Here is a 17,519-nt window from a genome sequence, read left to right as displayed (position 1 = left end):
CCTTTTCTGTTTCTAGTCGTCAGTCAACTGACTGGGGACCCTTCTAGCGAAAACCTTTGACATGCTATAGACATCTGTCCAGAATTGCCTGAACTGAACCAAAGCTTATACCCACTTCCCTAGCAAAGCTTCACAGGTCTCGCCGTCTGTCGCACATGACCAGATCGTGCACAGCTTCGGCAGTTTCATCGTTGGTGGCTTTTTTTGACCGCTCAGGCCGCTCATCATCTCCAATGCTCTCCCCGCCCCTCTTAAATTCAGCAGCCCAATTTTTACAGTGCTCTAGGAAGGGGGCTCCTTCCCAAGTGTATCCATGAAGTCTTCATAGATTTCCTTGGGGACATCCATTTCGTACAGAGGTACTTAATGACGGCTCTGATTTCAACTCTTAATGGCACACCCCTCTACTGATCAAAGTGTGTTTTATGTTACTTTATCTGTGTAAAACCGCGTGTAACTCGGTCAGTCATCCTTAGCCAGTGGAATTCTTTCCCTGAACATGTAAAAAAACATTCACAGAAAGTACTTTCAAACACAAACTCTGACTCGGGTGTAATTTTTTAAATTTTGGTTTGCATAGAAGAAACTAAATCTCATCTCCTATGTATACATGTGGTGCTATTAAAACTGTGTCTCACTTTCTGCTTAGTTGTCTTAGGTATTACAACATACGTCAGCAACTTTTTAACATTCTACCTTAATTATCTTCTTTTCGGCAGTGATCGTTTAAGTAAGAACTTAAATCTCATTCTGTTCACACTCGTCCCGGGCTTCATTGAAGCATCAAGGCGTTTTAATTCATAATTCCCGACACAGCATTTCCAACGTCTTTTTTATTATTATCTTCTTCTCCCTTTAAAAAAAGCAAAACGGATTAGAAGTTAAAACCATATAAAATGATCGACATTTTGTTAATAAAGATCAGAAAAATTCAAATGTAAAACAAGCGCTTATGAAATAATTAAGACGGAAATTCATGGAAAGGAATTAATATAAGTGTTATGCTTGTTTTTCAAATCCATATAGTTTGTGACGTTAAATGATAAATGCTTGTAAATTTGCTAAATAAAATATGTTTGAACTAATTATGTTAAACACCGTATGCGCTAAATGATTTCCTTCGATTTGATTTATTATAAGATATCATGGTCTGTTTACCTACCGTGCTACTCGTTTCGATTGTATTTGATGACAACTTAGTGGAATAAAATAAACACAATTTCAACAACTAACTCAGTATTAATTCCATTAAATGTGTCGAGCTGCTGCGCCGGGCCATACAGATTTAATTTTAATAATGCTGACTAACAAACACTAACATATTCTTAAACATTGCTTGTTACTCTTTTTGTTCAAACCAGTTAAATGGAAATTTAGTGAACCATTTTTGACGTGTTAGAAGTGGTCCTCCTGGCATAGAAAAAAACTTGATTCGGAATACTGAAGTACTGAATGAACTTGACGCTCTTGTTATTGTTAATGATGATATATACCATTTGTAACAAACAATTTGTCAACAAAAGGTCCGTCAGTGCATTGGAAGATTTGAGAACACTTATATTAACATAATAAGATATCGAAATAAAAGTAGCATCCGTTGAGAAAAAGAGCAATCTGGATAAACATATTACCAACTTTCATAAAAAAAGAACATGGCAGCTTTTATTTACATAATATTTTAAGATATTGAAATGAAACTCAAAGGAAGCATCCGTCGAGAAAATGAGAAATTTGTATGAACATATCACCAACCTCCGCAATAATAGAACATTATAAGAACATTAAAGACAACAACAACAACAAAAATGACGACGACAACAACAACAACATAAAAAATACAATAACAAGTACAACAACAAATACAACAACAAATACAAAAACAACAACAAATACAATAACAATTGTTCTGCGTCCTGTTCTACTACAACCACTTCTTCTACTACAGCACAGAAAGAAATTGTCATTTTTGTTATTTTTGTTGTTGCAAGTCGTTTGTTGAACATAAATATGCCGTATTCAGATTGAAAAAAGATGCATTTCAACAAAGGATCAGCCAGTGTATTTGAGGATTTAGTACACCTATACAAGCATAATTAGATATCGATTTTTTTTACAACAACACTAAAAGACAACAGCAACAACAACAACAACAGCAGCAGCCATAGCAGCAACAACAGCAACAACAACAACAACAGCAATAACATCAACAACATCAGCAGCAGTAATGTGTGACTAAGTTTTAGATTTGTTATTAATGTTATATAAATGTTAAGCATATTCGTGTTGCCCCTCTCCCTCACCATGAAGTTGGGACATTAAATGATAGTGCAGATTTACGTTACTAAAACAAAAGGCGTTTGTGAGAAATATCAAAATATAATTTTATCACGTTCTCCAGAATTACATCAAGATAAAAAGAAATAATCCTTTGTAAACATTTACTATTAGTTTATCAGCATGCAATAATTATAAGAAATTCTTAAAGTGGATAAGCCTGCAATGGGCATGTTAACCAGAAGTATTTCAAAAATTGATAAAAACAATAAAAATATATCATTAGGATATTCTTGTTAAATATTGTACGAAAAAATGTTGATAAAGATCTATGTGGTATTGTATGAATATTCATATGATGAATAATGACGTTTTGTTATAGAACATTTTATTATCTGCTATTTAAAGATACATACTATCGGATCATGTATCTCACACTTGCAACAGCACGACTTATGAACACATATGCTGATGTTTCTAAATTCAATATTTTCCAATCTCATGTTACATGTTGAATTTCGCTTAAGACGGTGCTAGGGGGCGTGGACGGTAGTTTGCACTAGACAGTACCGTCCATGAATAGACTCCGTCAAACCGAGCATGCAACGTTTCAATTTTGCCGTTTTGGACTTTCTTTACAAATTCTTATTTTCTCTATATTTTCGTGGTTTGTCATTATGTCTATAATACCAAATACTATCAACATAATTATTTATTGTATTACAAACCTACCATTATAGACCAATTCACTTTAAGTGATGATATACAATGTACTCGTATATTATGTTGATCACGTGAGTTATAAATCACTTCAAACGTGAACCAGTTTTTTTAACGAACTGCTGATAATGCAAAATTATTCTTAATCACGTCAAAGTGTGTCCTTATTTTATTTAGTCATATTTTGTAACTTACCCGTGCACTGATTTCATTGTGGCGATAAATCACAATATAAGCACGTGACGTCATCATTTCTTTGATGTTTCACTCATTTAATTCGTCATCAAAATGTTGATCCCCTTAAGTTGACGGTAAGTTTAGTAAATCATATAATCTTTTAAAAGTAATGTAAATATTATATGTTGACGATATGTAGTTGGGCTACCATACACGAAGTAGCACTTGTTAATGCAATAAATAATGCTGAAATATCAAAAATGTCGTGTTAAATTTATTCCTTATGAATGCTATATAAATACAGATGGCGTTTCTAATATATCTAGATCTCTTCTTGATTTAAAGTAATATCCCTGAAGGATTTTACAAGGAATTAGCGTTCAATTTACTCAGCAGGTGCGTGAATGTTTTCTTCACATATATTATAGTTCATACTCATTAGATATAATCATTGTACATGGAGATGTCCAAGTTTTAGATGTGTCATTAGAAATAAACTTTCTATATAATGTATTGTATATAAAAATATGTTTAGAAAATGGTAACTGATGGAAGGGGTTCTGTATCACGGGTTTCACAGTATCATGAATTATGAATCAACTGTGACCAGGCAATCACTGAAAAGCAATGTTAAATAAAGAATTTCACGAAGTAAGGGATTTAAAAAAAATGTTTAAAACCTTAAAAGCAGAAAAAATGTAGCATGTTATTTGTCATCCGTTAAGTTAAATCTTAAACCAGTAATGAAGTCAATGCAAAAATATAATAACAAAAATGCCACAAAACAATAATTTTGCTTCATAATAATGTGTAAAGCTATGTTTTAACATGGGGAAACTTAATTTCGGTTAATTCCAAGCTTTTTCACCATTTTCAGTTAAACGAAACATCGACGTCCTGGTCAAGCCAGAATTTTTATTAAAGAGAAGAAGTAGAAAAAATATACAATAAACAATGTTTTCTCTGTTCATTCATATTTCATTTTAACTTTAATTAAAAAATGTAACAAGTTTTCATGTCACAAGGTTCGTGGTCTTCACTTACAGAATGAAGTTGGTACATCTATACATATATATGATGTACATGTATTGGTTTAATTAAAGATACCATAGGGAAAAATATGATACCGTAAAAATTGCACAGCATTGCTGGCCGTCCGAGAGGTATTTTTTCCTTTGTAAGGAAAATAAGTGGCTGTTGGCCGGAGGTAAGAGGTGACCGTTGGTAAGAGTTGAATTATATTGTAAAAAACTATTTCGGAGAATTAAACCTGGCTGTTGTAAGGAGGTGGCTGTTTGTGAGAGCTGACCGTTTGGGGAGGTTGCACTGTAGTCTAATGGTTCTTGCAAACCGCATATTTTCATGTTTGTACTTTCGAAACAATGATCTTCTGACAGGACACAGAACTGGTTTGTAAACCGCGAGGTCTAGTTATATTTTTTCGAGCTTATCAATCGTTTTTGTAGTTTCTAATTAATCAAGTCACAAATTACAGATACAACCGGAGGAAAAACCTTGTCAAACTGCCTTGCCCCTTTTACAAGTTATTTTGTTGAATTGTCAATTATTTTATCTCTACTTAATTTTCCAATAAAATGGTCTCTTTACCGAATTAATTTTGATATTATCAATCATTTAAATATAACATGACTGGTGGCAATAAATATGCAAACTTTAAGTAGATTTCACACAGAAAATTCAAACATAATTTAAACAATCTTTAAATCTTGTTCAAGTACAGTTGATTAATCATTTATGTTTTATAATGTTCAACTAAATGCAAGACTTTTAACGTGTCTGCATAATATATCAGTTTTATTTTATGATATTCGTGAAAGTATAAAAAAAACCTGATTTTGTTGCAAATAGATCTTTTTTTAACTATTTCATATAATTTTGTGTTGCAATATGAAAAAAAGAAATCCGGTAAGATGTAGGCCCATCTTTGCCAATTATGATTAAATTAACTGTAGGTAAAATTTTATATGTCAACATTTGATAACCAAGTTTTTGTGAAGTTCATTTAATTTTGTTTACATGGGCATGTTTTGAGTTTATATGAAAGTTATATTTTATTGACAACTGTGATATTTTAAGTGATGGCGGGTCGCTAAGCCATCACATTAGATTATTTGCCTAGATAAGATTATTTTATTTATGTTGGTTGAAATTTTCATCATCTAATTACATATTCAAAGTTAAAACTTTCATTTCTTACGTTTATCTTAACAATCAGCCGTACATAAATTTTGATTTAAAAAGCGATTAGTTAAATACTGCAAACTGTAGTTAGTTTAGGATTTTAAAGAAAAAGGACTGCGAATCTAGACCACAGGGTAGGATGATAATATTATATAGATCTATAATTTCCTACATTATCAGGCATAACTATAATTATTACATATATTCATGTATATATAATTTTGTATTTAGTTGATTAAGTAAAGAATGGTCAGTTTATGATAAAGGTAAGATTTTAAACATGCTATATTTTTGTCTATAAATATCTTCAATTAAGCAAAATTGTGTCCTATATCGAACATTTGTTTTTCATTTACGATTATTTCATTAACCATTAATTTATTAACCATTATTATATCAACTCATTATTTCATTAACATTTCAATAACCATTGTTTCATTAACCATTATTTCATTTACTTATATTTCATTAACAATTATTTCATTAACCATTATTTCACTAATTTATATTTCATTAACCATTATTTCATTAACCATTGTTCATAAACCATTATTTCCTTAACCATTATTTCATTAACATATATTTCATTATCTTATATTTCATTAACCATTGTTTCATTAACCATTATTTCATTAACCATTGTTTCATTAACCATAATTTCACTAACCTTTATTTCACTTACCTTTAATTTTATGAACCATTATATCATTAACCATTGTTTCATTAACCATTGCTTCATTAACAATTACTTCATTAACCATTACTTCATTTACAATTATTTCACTAATCTTTTTTTCATTATCAATTATTTTATTAACTTATATTTCATTAAATTTTTTTCATTAACCTTTATTTAATTAACCATCAATTAATTTACCATTATTTCATTAACCATGTCTTCATTAACCTTTATTTCATTAACCATTATTTCACTTACCTTTATTTTATTAACCATCATTTTATAAACTTTTATTTCACTAACCTTTATTTCACTGACCTTTATTTCACTAACCTTTATTTCATTAACTTTTTTTCATTAAGCATTATTTTATGAGTCATGATTTCATGAACCATTAATTCATTAACCACTATTTCACCAACCTTAATTTCATTAACAATTATTTAATTAACTTATATTTCATTAAGCACTATTTCATTAACATTATTTCACTAACCATTATTTCATTAACCACTATTTCACCTAATTTTATTTCATTTACCATAATTTTATTAACCATGTTTTATTAACCATTATTTCACTAACCATTACTTCATTAACATTTATTCATTTACCATTATTTCATTAACCAATATTTTATTAACCATTACTTCATTAAGTTTTATGTCATAAACCATTATTGAAAAATAAATAGATAGATTTAATTTATAGTTAAAAAACTTTTCATCAAACCGTTTCAATTATTGGTTTAAATACAGAATTTATTTTACTTCGATTGTGTAGGAAGCTATTAGCTTATAGACACACTTTCGAATCCGTTTCTTGAACCAGAACTGAGCCATAAGTGTAAAGTTTCTTTCTCAAGGAAAAAACGACTTGCGCCTGAACCCATTCGGCAAGCGATTATCAGATTACTAGTCCGATGCGTTAACCACTCGGCCATGCCGACACTTTCAATTGAAGACACACTTGATGCGTAAATGTTGCAAATTTGTAAATAAAGTCGAATTTATTAATAAATTTGGGTATAATATGGATAAGTTTCTAAGAATGTTAAAGCAAGTGCCGACTCGCATTGACATGGCCCTTAAAGCACAACTCCACCAAACTAAAGGAAAGAAAAAAACACGGTTTAATTTTACATCTTCAGGCAGATATAGTAACACTTTATTTTATTCAGACATATTATAACCACGTATGTATACGAATATTTAAATAGAATAATTCAGAATTGATATCATGATCTGGTTGGAATTTCTTAAACTTAAATGAGTTTCCTGAAAATAATTTATTTTATTCTGGCATGTAACACACTGACGGATATTATCAGGGGCGTACCTCTGCTTATTATGAGTGTACGCCGAGTGCCGGTTTTTGGTCGAAGGATCGCCAGAGACTTATATATCAAATATAGCTATATGCACTAACTAAGGATTTAGGGGATATTTTAGCTAATTGTACTACTATTGTCTTTATCTATAGTTATGAAAATAGTACATAAACTGAATGTAATAGAAATAACAAGTAGTCTAACGTGTACACTGTTTTAAATAGTTCAAAAATATTTGCTTTTACAAAAACAAAACATAGCCAGGTGTCTCTCTTGTAAAAAAGATGGGTTTTATTTCCTTTTGTAACAAGTTTAGTTTTTTCTTTGTTATTCTCTTTTGTTTCACTATAACTTAACGTGAGATATAATCAAGGAAAATATGCTTTACTGGGGCGTACCTTGGCTTATTTTGAGTATGTCAGGTCTTTGGTCGAGACTTATATCAAAGATAGCTCTTTGCTATTACCAGGGATTGTACTACTTAAAAATTGTCTTTTTCTATAGTTATGAAAGTAACATCAAGTACATGTATTGAATGTAAGAGAAATTGCACAGTCTAGATTTTACACTGGCTTAAATGATTCATAAAAAGTTATTTACTACCGTGTATCAGAAAAAAACTAAACATAGCCAGTTGTCTCTATAGTTATGAAGATGGGTCTAAGAAGTCTTTTTCCTTGTTAATTTTCTTTGGTTTCACCATACCGTAACATGAGATATATATATAAGGAAAATATTATTTAAAATGATCTGTATAACGATAATACAAACAAAATAGCTTAAATGTTTTTGTGTAACAATAGGTTATCGTATTCACATCTAAATTGTAGTATCGCGTGATCATTTAAGTCCTGTAAAAGTATTTCCAAATGCGCATTATGTCAATGTTAAAGAAAATAATTTTTATCTTTAACAATGTTTTTCTCAACTAATTTGTTTCAATTTTCATCCGAAATGTTTAAATTAGTTCAGTACATTGTTAAATGACTAACGCACATAAAAGCATGTTGGTATATAATCAGAAGTCGGTGAAAATAAAAGAATCGGGACATGACGTGTCTTATTATCTCTTATATAGGTATACGTTGTTCTCATTGTATATTTATCTATGTTTCATATGTATAGATGAGACTATGTACGGGGGTTATCCAAAAATTCGTGGACTTTCATTGTTGCGTAAAATACATTTGAGATTCTTACATTGCTTAGAAGAATAAATAACAAATAAACACAGAAAAACTCATGTTAGTAGCTTCTTATATGACAACAATATTTAATTCTACATAGCAACAATATTAAATTCTAGATAGCGGCGCACTCCAAATGTTAATGACGTTAACGTCATAATAACGTACTTCAATATGTATAGATGAGACTATATATATCATTGTTTACAGTAGGTTGCAATTTATTTATATAGTCAATAAAATAAGACGGTAGAAATAACTTTATATATTGATATATTTTTAGGTCAAATAAATATAAGTTGACTATGGTTTGGGACGATAGATGTGGGCAATGGTTTTGAATAAAATTGATATAAGATGAAAGAATGTTACTAACTTAGAAATGATATAATAACTTAGACTATAACTATAAGGTTAAATATAAAAAAAAAGAATTACATACATGTATTGTCAACTCCCTTCCATTGTGCTACAGATGTCAAGTTGCAGACAAGACTTAATTTTGCATATAAATGTAAAATAATGAAATAAATGTTCAGTTTTCATTGATTTTGATTCTGCGGGAAAGATGATTGTAAATGAATTTGACTTTTTATAATCATTATTTGGGTTAATTTGCATTATAACATTGATTATTTTGATAACTCAATGATTCAATCTGCAGAAAGAGAAATTTCCAAAGAAATTATTCATATCATATTTTTTTTACATTGTGTTCGTCATTCCGTGGCTCTGTAGAAAGGCCGAACATTTTTGTTTTCGGAGTCCTTAATAGAATCCGCATACAGTAGGATATTATAAATTAAAATCTTAAGATAATTTAAACGATACCTCCATAAAACTTTTATTACATGGATTCCAGACTGAAACAACGATAGATCAATTCACACTAAAATTGTGTATACACATTATCAAAATAGGTAACACATTTTCGAATTAGGAAACATCCTCAGCATACATAAAGAATCAATTAGGAGCTACAAATATGTTGATCGATCTATGCCCGATTTGAAATTTTCTTTTTTTTTTCTTTTCATACGCCCGTGCGTATTTGGCGTATCGGTATGTACGCCACTGATTATGTTTATAAAAAGAGCACAAACTTGTGACATTACATCTACTTGTAAAATGTCTCTATCACAATTGTACACATAGATAACAGATTTTACACAAAGTTTATCTTACTTGTAAAGTGACCGCATAACATTATAATCTTACAACTTGTCCAATTTTAATACGTTTTACCTTGATAATATTATAATAGAAAGAACCTCGAAACGCGAGGCTATCTGATTTGTACGAAGGGGTGTAGCCCCGAGTATTAATCAGATAGTCGAGTGTTTTTATTACCTTTCTTTTTTGTATCATAGTCAAACATACAAACACGTTCCCTGTTGTCACAATATGAAACTGCAGAAAAAAGTAACCAATGAACGGACATCTGCATATGACTTTTCTATCATTATCCCATTCCCTACCGTCACAATAAGTTAATCTAAAAAAAGTTAGATAAAAGAATTAGCCAATCAACAAGCGTGCTCTATTTTTATCACCTAAAGAAACTAGAGTGCTGGTAACTTATATCTACACTCTATTTAACGAACTGTACAGGTATTTATAGAACAACCGAATTCCAAGAAAAATGATATTTGTAGAACAATGTAACTTATTTGAACACTGAAATTTGTAAAACATTGATATTTGTATTACAATGGAATTGCAGAACAATAGTATTTGTCGAACAATGGGGTATGGAAAACAACGGTATTTGTAGAACAATAGTGTATGGCAAACAACGGTATTTGTAGAGCAATGATATTTGTACAACAACGGTACTTGTAGAGCAATGGTATTTCTAAAACAACGGTATTTGTAGAGCAATGGTATTTCTAAAACAACGGTATTTGCAGAGCAATGGTATTTCTAAAACAACGGTATTTGTAGAGCAATGGTATATGTAAAACAACGGTATTTGTAGAGCAATGGTATATGTAAAACAACGGTATTTGTAGAGCAATGGTATATGTAAAACAACGGTATTTGTAGAGCAATGGTATATGTAAAACAACGGTATTTGTAGAGCAATGGTATTTGTAAAACAACGGTATTTGTAGAGCAATGGTATTTGTAAAACAACGGTATTTGTAGAGCAATGTTATATGTAAAACAACGGTATTTGTAGAGCAATGGTATTTCTAAAACAACGGTATTTGTAGAGCAACGGTATTTGTAAAACAATGGTATTTGTAGAGCAACGGTATTTGAAGAGCAATGGTATTTGAAGAGCAATGGTATTTGTAGAACAACAGTGCTTGTAGAACAATGGTATTTGTAAAACAATTATGGTATTTGTACTACAAATGTCTTTATAGAGTATTTGTAGAACAATGGTATTCCTAGAACATTGGTATTTAAAGAAACAACGGTATTCGTAGAACAGTGGTATTCTTATAACAATGGCATTCGTAAAACAATGGCATTCGTAAAACAACGGTATTTGTAGAGCAACGGTATTTGTAGAGCAACGGTATTTGTAGAGCAATGGTATTTGTAGAGCAATGGTATTTGTAAAACAACGGTATTTGTAGAGCAATGGTATTTGTAAAACAACGGTATTTGTAGAGCAATGATATTTGTACAACAACGGTACTTGTAGAGCAATGGTATATGTAAAACAACGGTATTTGTAGAGCAATGGTATTTGTAAAACAACAGTATTTGTAGACCAATGGTATTTGTAAAACAACGGTATTTGTAGAGCAATGGTATTTGTACAACAACGGTATTTGTAGAGCAATGGTATTTGTAAAACAACGGTATTTGTAGCGCAATGGTATTTGTACAACAACGGTATTTGTAGAGCAATGGTATTTGTAAAACAACAGTATTTGTAGAGCAATGGTATTTGTAAAACAACAGTATTTGTAGAGCAATGGTATTTGTACAACAACGGTATTTGTAGAGCAACGGTATTTGTAGAGCAACGGTATTTGTAAAACAACGGTATTTGTAGAGCAATGGTTTTTGTAAAACAACAGTATTTGTAGAGCAATGGTATTTGTAAAACAACGGTATTTGTAGAGCAATGGTATTTGTAAAACAACAGTATTTGTAGAGCAATGGTATTTGTAAGACAACAGTATTTGTAGACCAATGGTATTTGTAAAACAACGGTATTTGTAGAGCAATGGTATTTGTAAAACAACAGTATTTGTAGAGCAATGGTATTTGTAAAACAACAGTATTTGTAGAGCAATGGTATTTGTAAAACAACAGTATTTGTAGAGCAATGGTATTTGTAGAGCAACGGTATTTGTAGAGCAATGGTATTTGTACAACAACGGTATTTGTAGAGCAATGGTATTTGTAAAACAATGGTATTTGTAGAGCAATGGTATTTGTAAAACAACAGTATTTGTAGAGCAATGGTATTTGTAAAACAACAGTATTTGTAGAGCAATGGTATTTGTAAAACAACAGTATTTGTAGAGCAATGGTATTTGTAAAACAACAGTATTTGTAGAGCAATGGTATTTGTAGAGCAACGGTATTTGTAGAGCAATGGTATTTGTACAACAACGGTATTTGTAGAGCAATGGTATTTGTAAAACAATGGTATTTGTAGAGCAATGGTATTTGTAAAACAACGGTATTTGTAGAGCAATGGTATTTGTACAACAACGGTATTTGTAGAGCAATGGTATTTGTACAACAACGGTATTTGTAGAGCAATGGTATTTTGTAAAACAACAGTATTTGTAGAGCAATGGTATTTGTACAACAACGGTATTTGTAGAGCAACGGTATTTGTAGAGCAACGGTATTTGTAAAACAACGGTATTTGTAGAGCAATGGTATTTGTAAAACAACGGTATTTATAGAGCAATGGTATTTGTAAAACAAAGGTATTTGTAGAGCAATGGTATTTGTAAAACAACAGTATTTGTAGAGCAATGGTATTTCTAAAACAACAGTATTTGTAGAGCAATGGTATTTTTTAAACAACAGTATTTGTAGAGCAATGGTATTTGTAAAACAACAGTATTTGTAGAGCAATGATATTTGTAAAACAACAGTATTTGTAGAGCAATGATATTTGTACAACAACGGTACTTGTAGAGCAATGGTATTTGTAAAACAACGGTATTTCTAGAGCAATGATATTTGTAAAACAACGGTATTTGTAGAGCAATGATATTTGTAAAACAACAGTATTTGTAGAGCAATGGTATTTGTAAAAAAACAGTATTTGTAGAGCAATGGTATTTGTAAAACAACGGTATTTGTAGAGCAATGGTATATGTAAAACAACGGTATTTGTAGAGCAATGGTATATGTAAAACAACGGTATTTGTAGAGCAATGGTATATGTAAAACAACGGTATTTGTAGAGCAATGGTATTTCTAAAAAGACGTATTTGTAGAGCAATGGTATTTCTAAAACAATGGTTTTTGTGAAACAATGTCATTTGTAGTACAATTATAAATTTAGAACAATGGTATTTATAGAATAATTGTATTTGTAGAACAATGGTCTTTGAAGAACAGCAATATAATTAAAACAATCGTATTTGTTGAGCAATGGTATTTGTAGAACAAGGGTGTTTGTATAACAATGGTATTTGTAATACAATGGTATTTGGAGAGCAAAGGTATTTGTAAAACAATGGTATTTGTAGAACAATGTAATTTGGAGGACAATTGTATTTGTCGAAAATGGTATTTGTAAAAAATGTTTTTTTTGTAAAAAAATGGTATTTGTAGAACAACGTTATTTGTAGAACAATTGAATTGCAGAACAATGGTATTCGTAAAACAATGATATTTATAGAATAATGTTATTTGTGGACCAATGTATTTGTCAAACAACGGTGTTTAAAGAACAATGGTATTTGTAGAACAATGGTGGGTTAAGAACGACGGTATTTGTATTAGAACGGTATTTGTAAAACAATGGTATATGTAGAACAATGGTATATGTAGAACAATGGTATTTGTAGAACAATCGTATATGTAGAACAATGGTATATGTAGAACAATGGTATTTGTAGAAAAATGGTATATGTAGAACAATGGTATTTGTAGAACAATGGTATTTGGTAGAACAATGGTATTTGTAGAACAATGGTATTTGTAGAACAACGGTATTTGTAGAACAATGGTATATGTAGAACAACGGTATTTGTAGAACAATGGTATATGTAGAACAATGGTATTTGTAGAACAATGGTATATGTAGAACAATGGTATTTGTAGAACAATGGTATTTGTAGAACAACGGTATTTGTAGAACAATGGTATATGTAGAACAATGGTATTTGTAGAACTACGGTATATGTAGAACAATGGTATTTGTAGAACAATGGTATATGTAGAACAACGGTATATGTAGAACAATGGTATTTGTAGAACAATGGTATTTGTTGAACAACGGTATTTGTAGAACAATGGTATATGTAGAACAATCGTATATGTAGAACAACGGTATATGTAGAACAATGGTATTTGTAGAACAATGGTATATGTAGAACAACGGAATATGTAGAACAATGGTATTTTTAGAACAATGGTATATGTAGAACAATCGTATATGTAGAACAACGGTATATGTAGAACAATGGTATTTGTAGAACAATGGTATATGTAGAACAATGGTATTTGTAGAACAATGGTATTTGTAGAACAACGGTATTTGTAGAAAAATGGTATATGTAGAACAATGGTATTTGTAGAACAACGGTATTTGTAGAACAATCGTATATGTAGAACAACGGTATATGTAGAACAATGGTGTTTGTAGAACAATGGTATTTGTAGAACAACGGTATTTGTAGAGCAATGGTATTTGTAGAGCAACGGTATTTGTAGAACAATGGTATATGTAGAGCAATGGTATTTGTAGAACAATAGGTATATGTTTAACAATGGTATATGTAGAACAATGGTTTATGAAGAACAATGGTATATGTAGAACAATGGTATATGAAGAACAATGGTATATGTAGAACAATGGTATATGCAGAACAATGGTATATGAGGAACAATGGTATATGAAGAAAAATGGTATTTGTAGAACAATGGTATTTGATTTGTAGAACAACGGTATTTGTAGAGCAATGGTATTTGTAAAACAACAGGTTTTGTAGAGCAATGGTGTTTGTAGCACAATGTTATCGGTAGAACATATGTATTTTTAGAACAACAGTATTTGTAGAACATCGGTGTTTGTAGAACAATGGTATTTGTAGATCTATATTGAAGTAAATCAGTATTTGCTTATGAAAAATTTCACCTTTGCATTTGTTTGACAAAAATTGATAAATATTCTCAATAAATCATAAAATAACTATTGATTGCAGTATACGGACAGGGGCTCATAGTCGTCTGATGATGACGACATTGGATGACACTGCTGACATCACTTCAAATGATGATGATGACCAATCAAATTTGTTTAACGAATATTTCACCGCGGCTGAGCACGCGACAGAGCGCGTGGCGTCTCTTGTTAACGGAGATTTTGAAAGTTCCCAATTGTTTGTACAGATGGATGTATTGCGGGAGTACAAGGGTGATCTGGTTTGGCAGGAAATGGCGAGGTAAAATATTTTCAACGCAAACTTATAAGAATATCTGGTCATTTGCATATTCGGCATATACAAATTCAGGAAATAACAATTTCTTAATATGATAATTATGGCAAAAAGTAGCCATATTGTGACTTAACATAATGAGTAAATTTGAAATTTATAAGACAAAGAAATAAAGGCTTTTTTTCTATATATACAGGATTAATTTTCATTAAGTGGCATGAAAATAAATATTTCATGAGTGACAGTAGTGAAATATGATAATTTTATACCACAAGATGAAAATAAATCCTGTATTTATGGAAAAAAAACTTAAATTTTCTGTTTAATATTACATTATATACATTATACATTATATACAGGTTTGTTTCTGAATCTACTACTTTCCAAACATGTCAAATAACGCATGGATCGCTTAAGATATTTTAAATTAAATAAAATGCCTGTCACAAATAAAAAAAATGAATTTAATAAAAAAAAGAGAATAAGCTAATTCCCTAATACATAAGAAATATAGGTAAATAAATGCCAATGTGTAAGGAAGATCATATAAAATAATAAAAATGTAAAGTCTTACATACAATATACACAAACTGGAAATCTTTCCTTACACTACATTGGTATGAAACTGTCGTTTCTAAAAATAGAATTTTCACCAGAAACAACAAGCATCTAACCCCAAAGAGACAAAAAGCCTAGAATCAGTTTGAAAGTCCTCTGCTTTGCTAATATTTCAATATGTTTATAAGGTGGATACGTTACGAGGAAGCGGTGGAAGAAGGAGGACAGAGGTGGTCGAAGCCTCATGTCGCCTCACTTATGATGGAAGCTTTACAAGACCTACAGAATATTCTCTCAACTTGTCCAGTTATTCTAGATAGTAAGGCAAGAACCATGGCTGATGTCGCAGGTAAGTGATTTTATATAGTTAGGCAAGAACAATGGCTGATGTCGAAGGTAGGTATTTTCTATATAGTAAGGCAAGAACAATGGCAATTGTCGCATGTGATTCTAGAAAACAAAGCCAGAACAATGGCTGATGTCAGAGATGAGTGATTCAAGATAACAAGACAAGAAATATGGCTGATTTTAAAATAAAATGTTTCTAAATGATAAAGTCAAAAGAATTACTGATGTTACGGATAAATAATTCGAGACAACAGAGACAGAAAAATGGCTTAGTCGTGTAAGTAATTCTATATGTAAGTGAATCTATATGGCAAAACCAGAATAATGGCTGATGTTGCGGGTGAGTATTTTTAGATACCAAAGCCAAATAAATGGCAAATTACAAGACAAATTATTCTGTAACTTATTTGATTCTAAATATACAGGAAGAAAGTGCACTGTTAACAGATTTAGGTATTTACTGTAGCAATGTCTAATATTTTTATAGGCAAAACCCCTTCCTATATTATATAACTTTCCTTCTTTAATTATCTCTAAATATCTTTTTTGCACATTATTTTTCTGAACAGTTTCTCCTAAAAATGGAGTTAATACAATACAGGAATAATTTTCTAAGTAATAAACAACAAAAAAATAAATAATAATAATGGTCCAATGCGACATTGTATATTTTAAAAATGAATAAATTTGCGTTTTTACTAGAAATATAAGCACAATTCTTTCACTATGATTGACGTCGGAAAAAATATATACATTTTCAAAATAATCGTTTACAGTTTTAGAAATTGTTTTTTTAGATGACATTATAAATGCCTGGCTACTAGAGCGACCAATACTCGAGTATATGAAGGATAAACTGTCGTCAATTTTGATGAAACTTCACAAGTTTCAATACGTCACTAAATCACGTGACATGAAATCAAACAACTTATCATCAGTGAGTTTATCTCGGAAACTGCAAGAAGAGCGCCACGTGAACGGTATGTTGCTTAGTGAAAATACAGACACGCGTTATTAAAGCTGCATGTCTCCAGATGAGACAAAATATTTCCCAAGAAAATCAAACCGGAGAAAAATGTACTAAAATTTTGGAATAAGTAAAAATATTTCAGATTTAAGTGATAATTTACATTTTATATTCAATAAATAATTGATTTTTCAGTATCTATTGCCATGTTTCTACTGCGTGACTAACGCACTAAAGGCTATTTTGAATATTTTGACATTATTGTTGGTAATTTACTTAGGTTTTGAATTGCTTTCCTTTGGTTACTTCAAAATATTTTACTTTTGAATACATTTTCAACATTTTCATGGAAATTAGCATTTTAAAATAGTAGGCGTGCGGCTTTAATAGAAATTTTGAAAGTTAAAGAAAGTGTAAAGGAGAAATTGTTGTGTAGTAATAATGTAACTAAGCTTGTTTTACTAACAAATTATTATTTCATACA

At 30.6% G+C, this 17,519-nt stretch overlaps 1 protein-coding gene across 2 annotated transcripts in view; it reads left to right on the top strand.

Annotated features, from left to right (window-relative positions):
• The first annotated feature begins 3,499 nt into the window (after positions 1 to 3,499).
• Positions 3,500 to 17,519, top strand: part of LOC132727045 (electrogenic sodium bicarbonate cotransporter 1-like) — a 47,534-nt gene continuing 33,514 nt past the window's right edge. Inside the window, exons 1-4 of one of the 2 annotated variants that reach the window (XM_060712456.1) lie at positions 3,500 to 3,567; positions 14,929 to 15,168; positions 15,909 to 16,069; positions 16,866 to 17,048. In XM_060712456.1, the coding sequence (XP_060568439.1) occupies positions 14,957 to 15,168; positions 15,909 to 16,069; positions 16,866 to 17,048 (556 nt within the window). In that variant the 5' untranslated portion in view covers positions 3,500 to 3,567; positions 14,929 to 14,956. Of the gene's footprint in view, positions 3,568 to 5,396; positions 5,508 to 14,928; positions 15,169 to 15,908; positions 16,070 to 16,865; positions 17,049 to 17,519 lie in introns of those variants that run through there. The other variant, XM_060712455.1, reaches the window with a different exon arrangement.

The sequence above is a fragment of the Ruditapes philippinarum genome, unplaced genomic scaffold (genome assembly GCF_026571515.1).
Source record: "Ruditapes philippinarum isolate M1 unplaced genomic scaffold, ASM2657151v2 ctg5017_1_1_1_1, whole genome shotgun sequence".
NCBI classification, from domain to species: Eukaryota; Metazoa; Mollusca; class Bivalvia; order Venerida; family Veneridae; genus Ruditapes; species Ruditapes philippinarum.
Note: the sequence above shows the minus strand (reverse complement) of the source record. Positions and strands in the feature narration are given on the sequence as shown.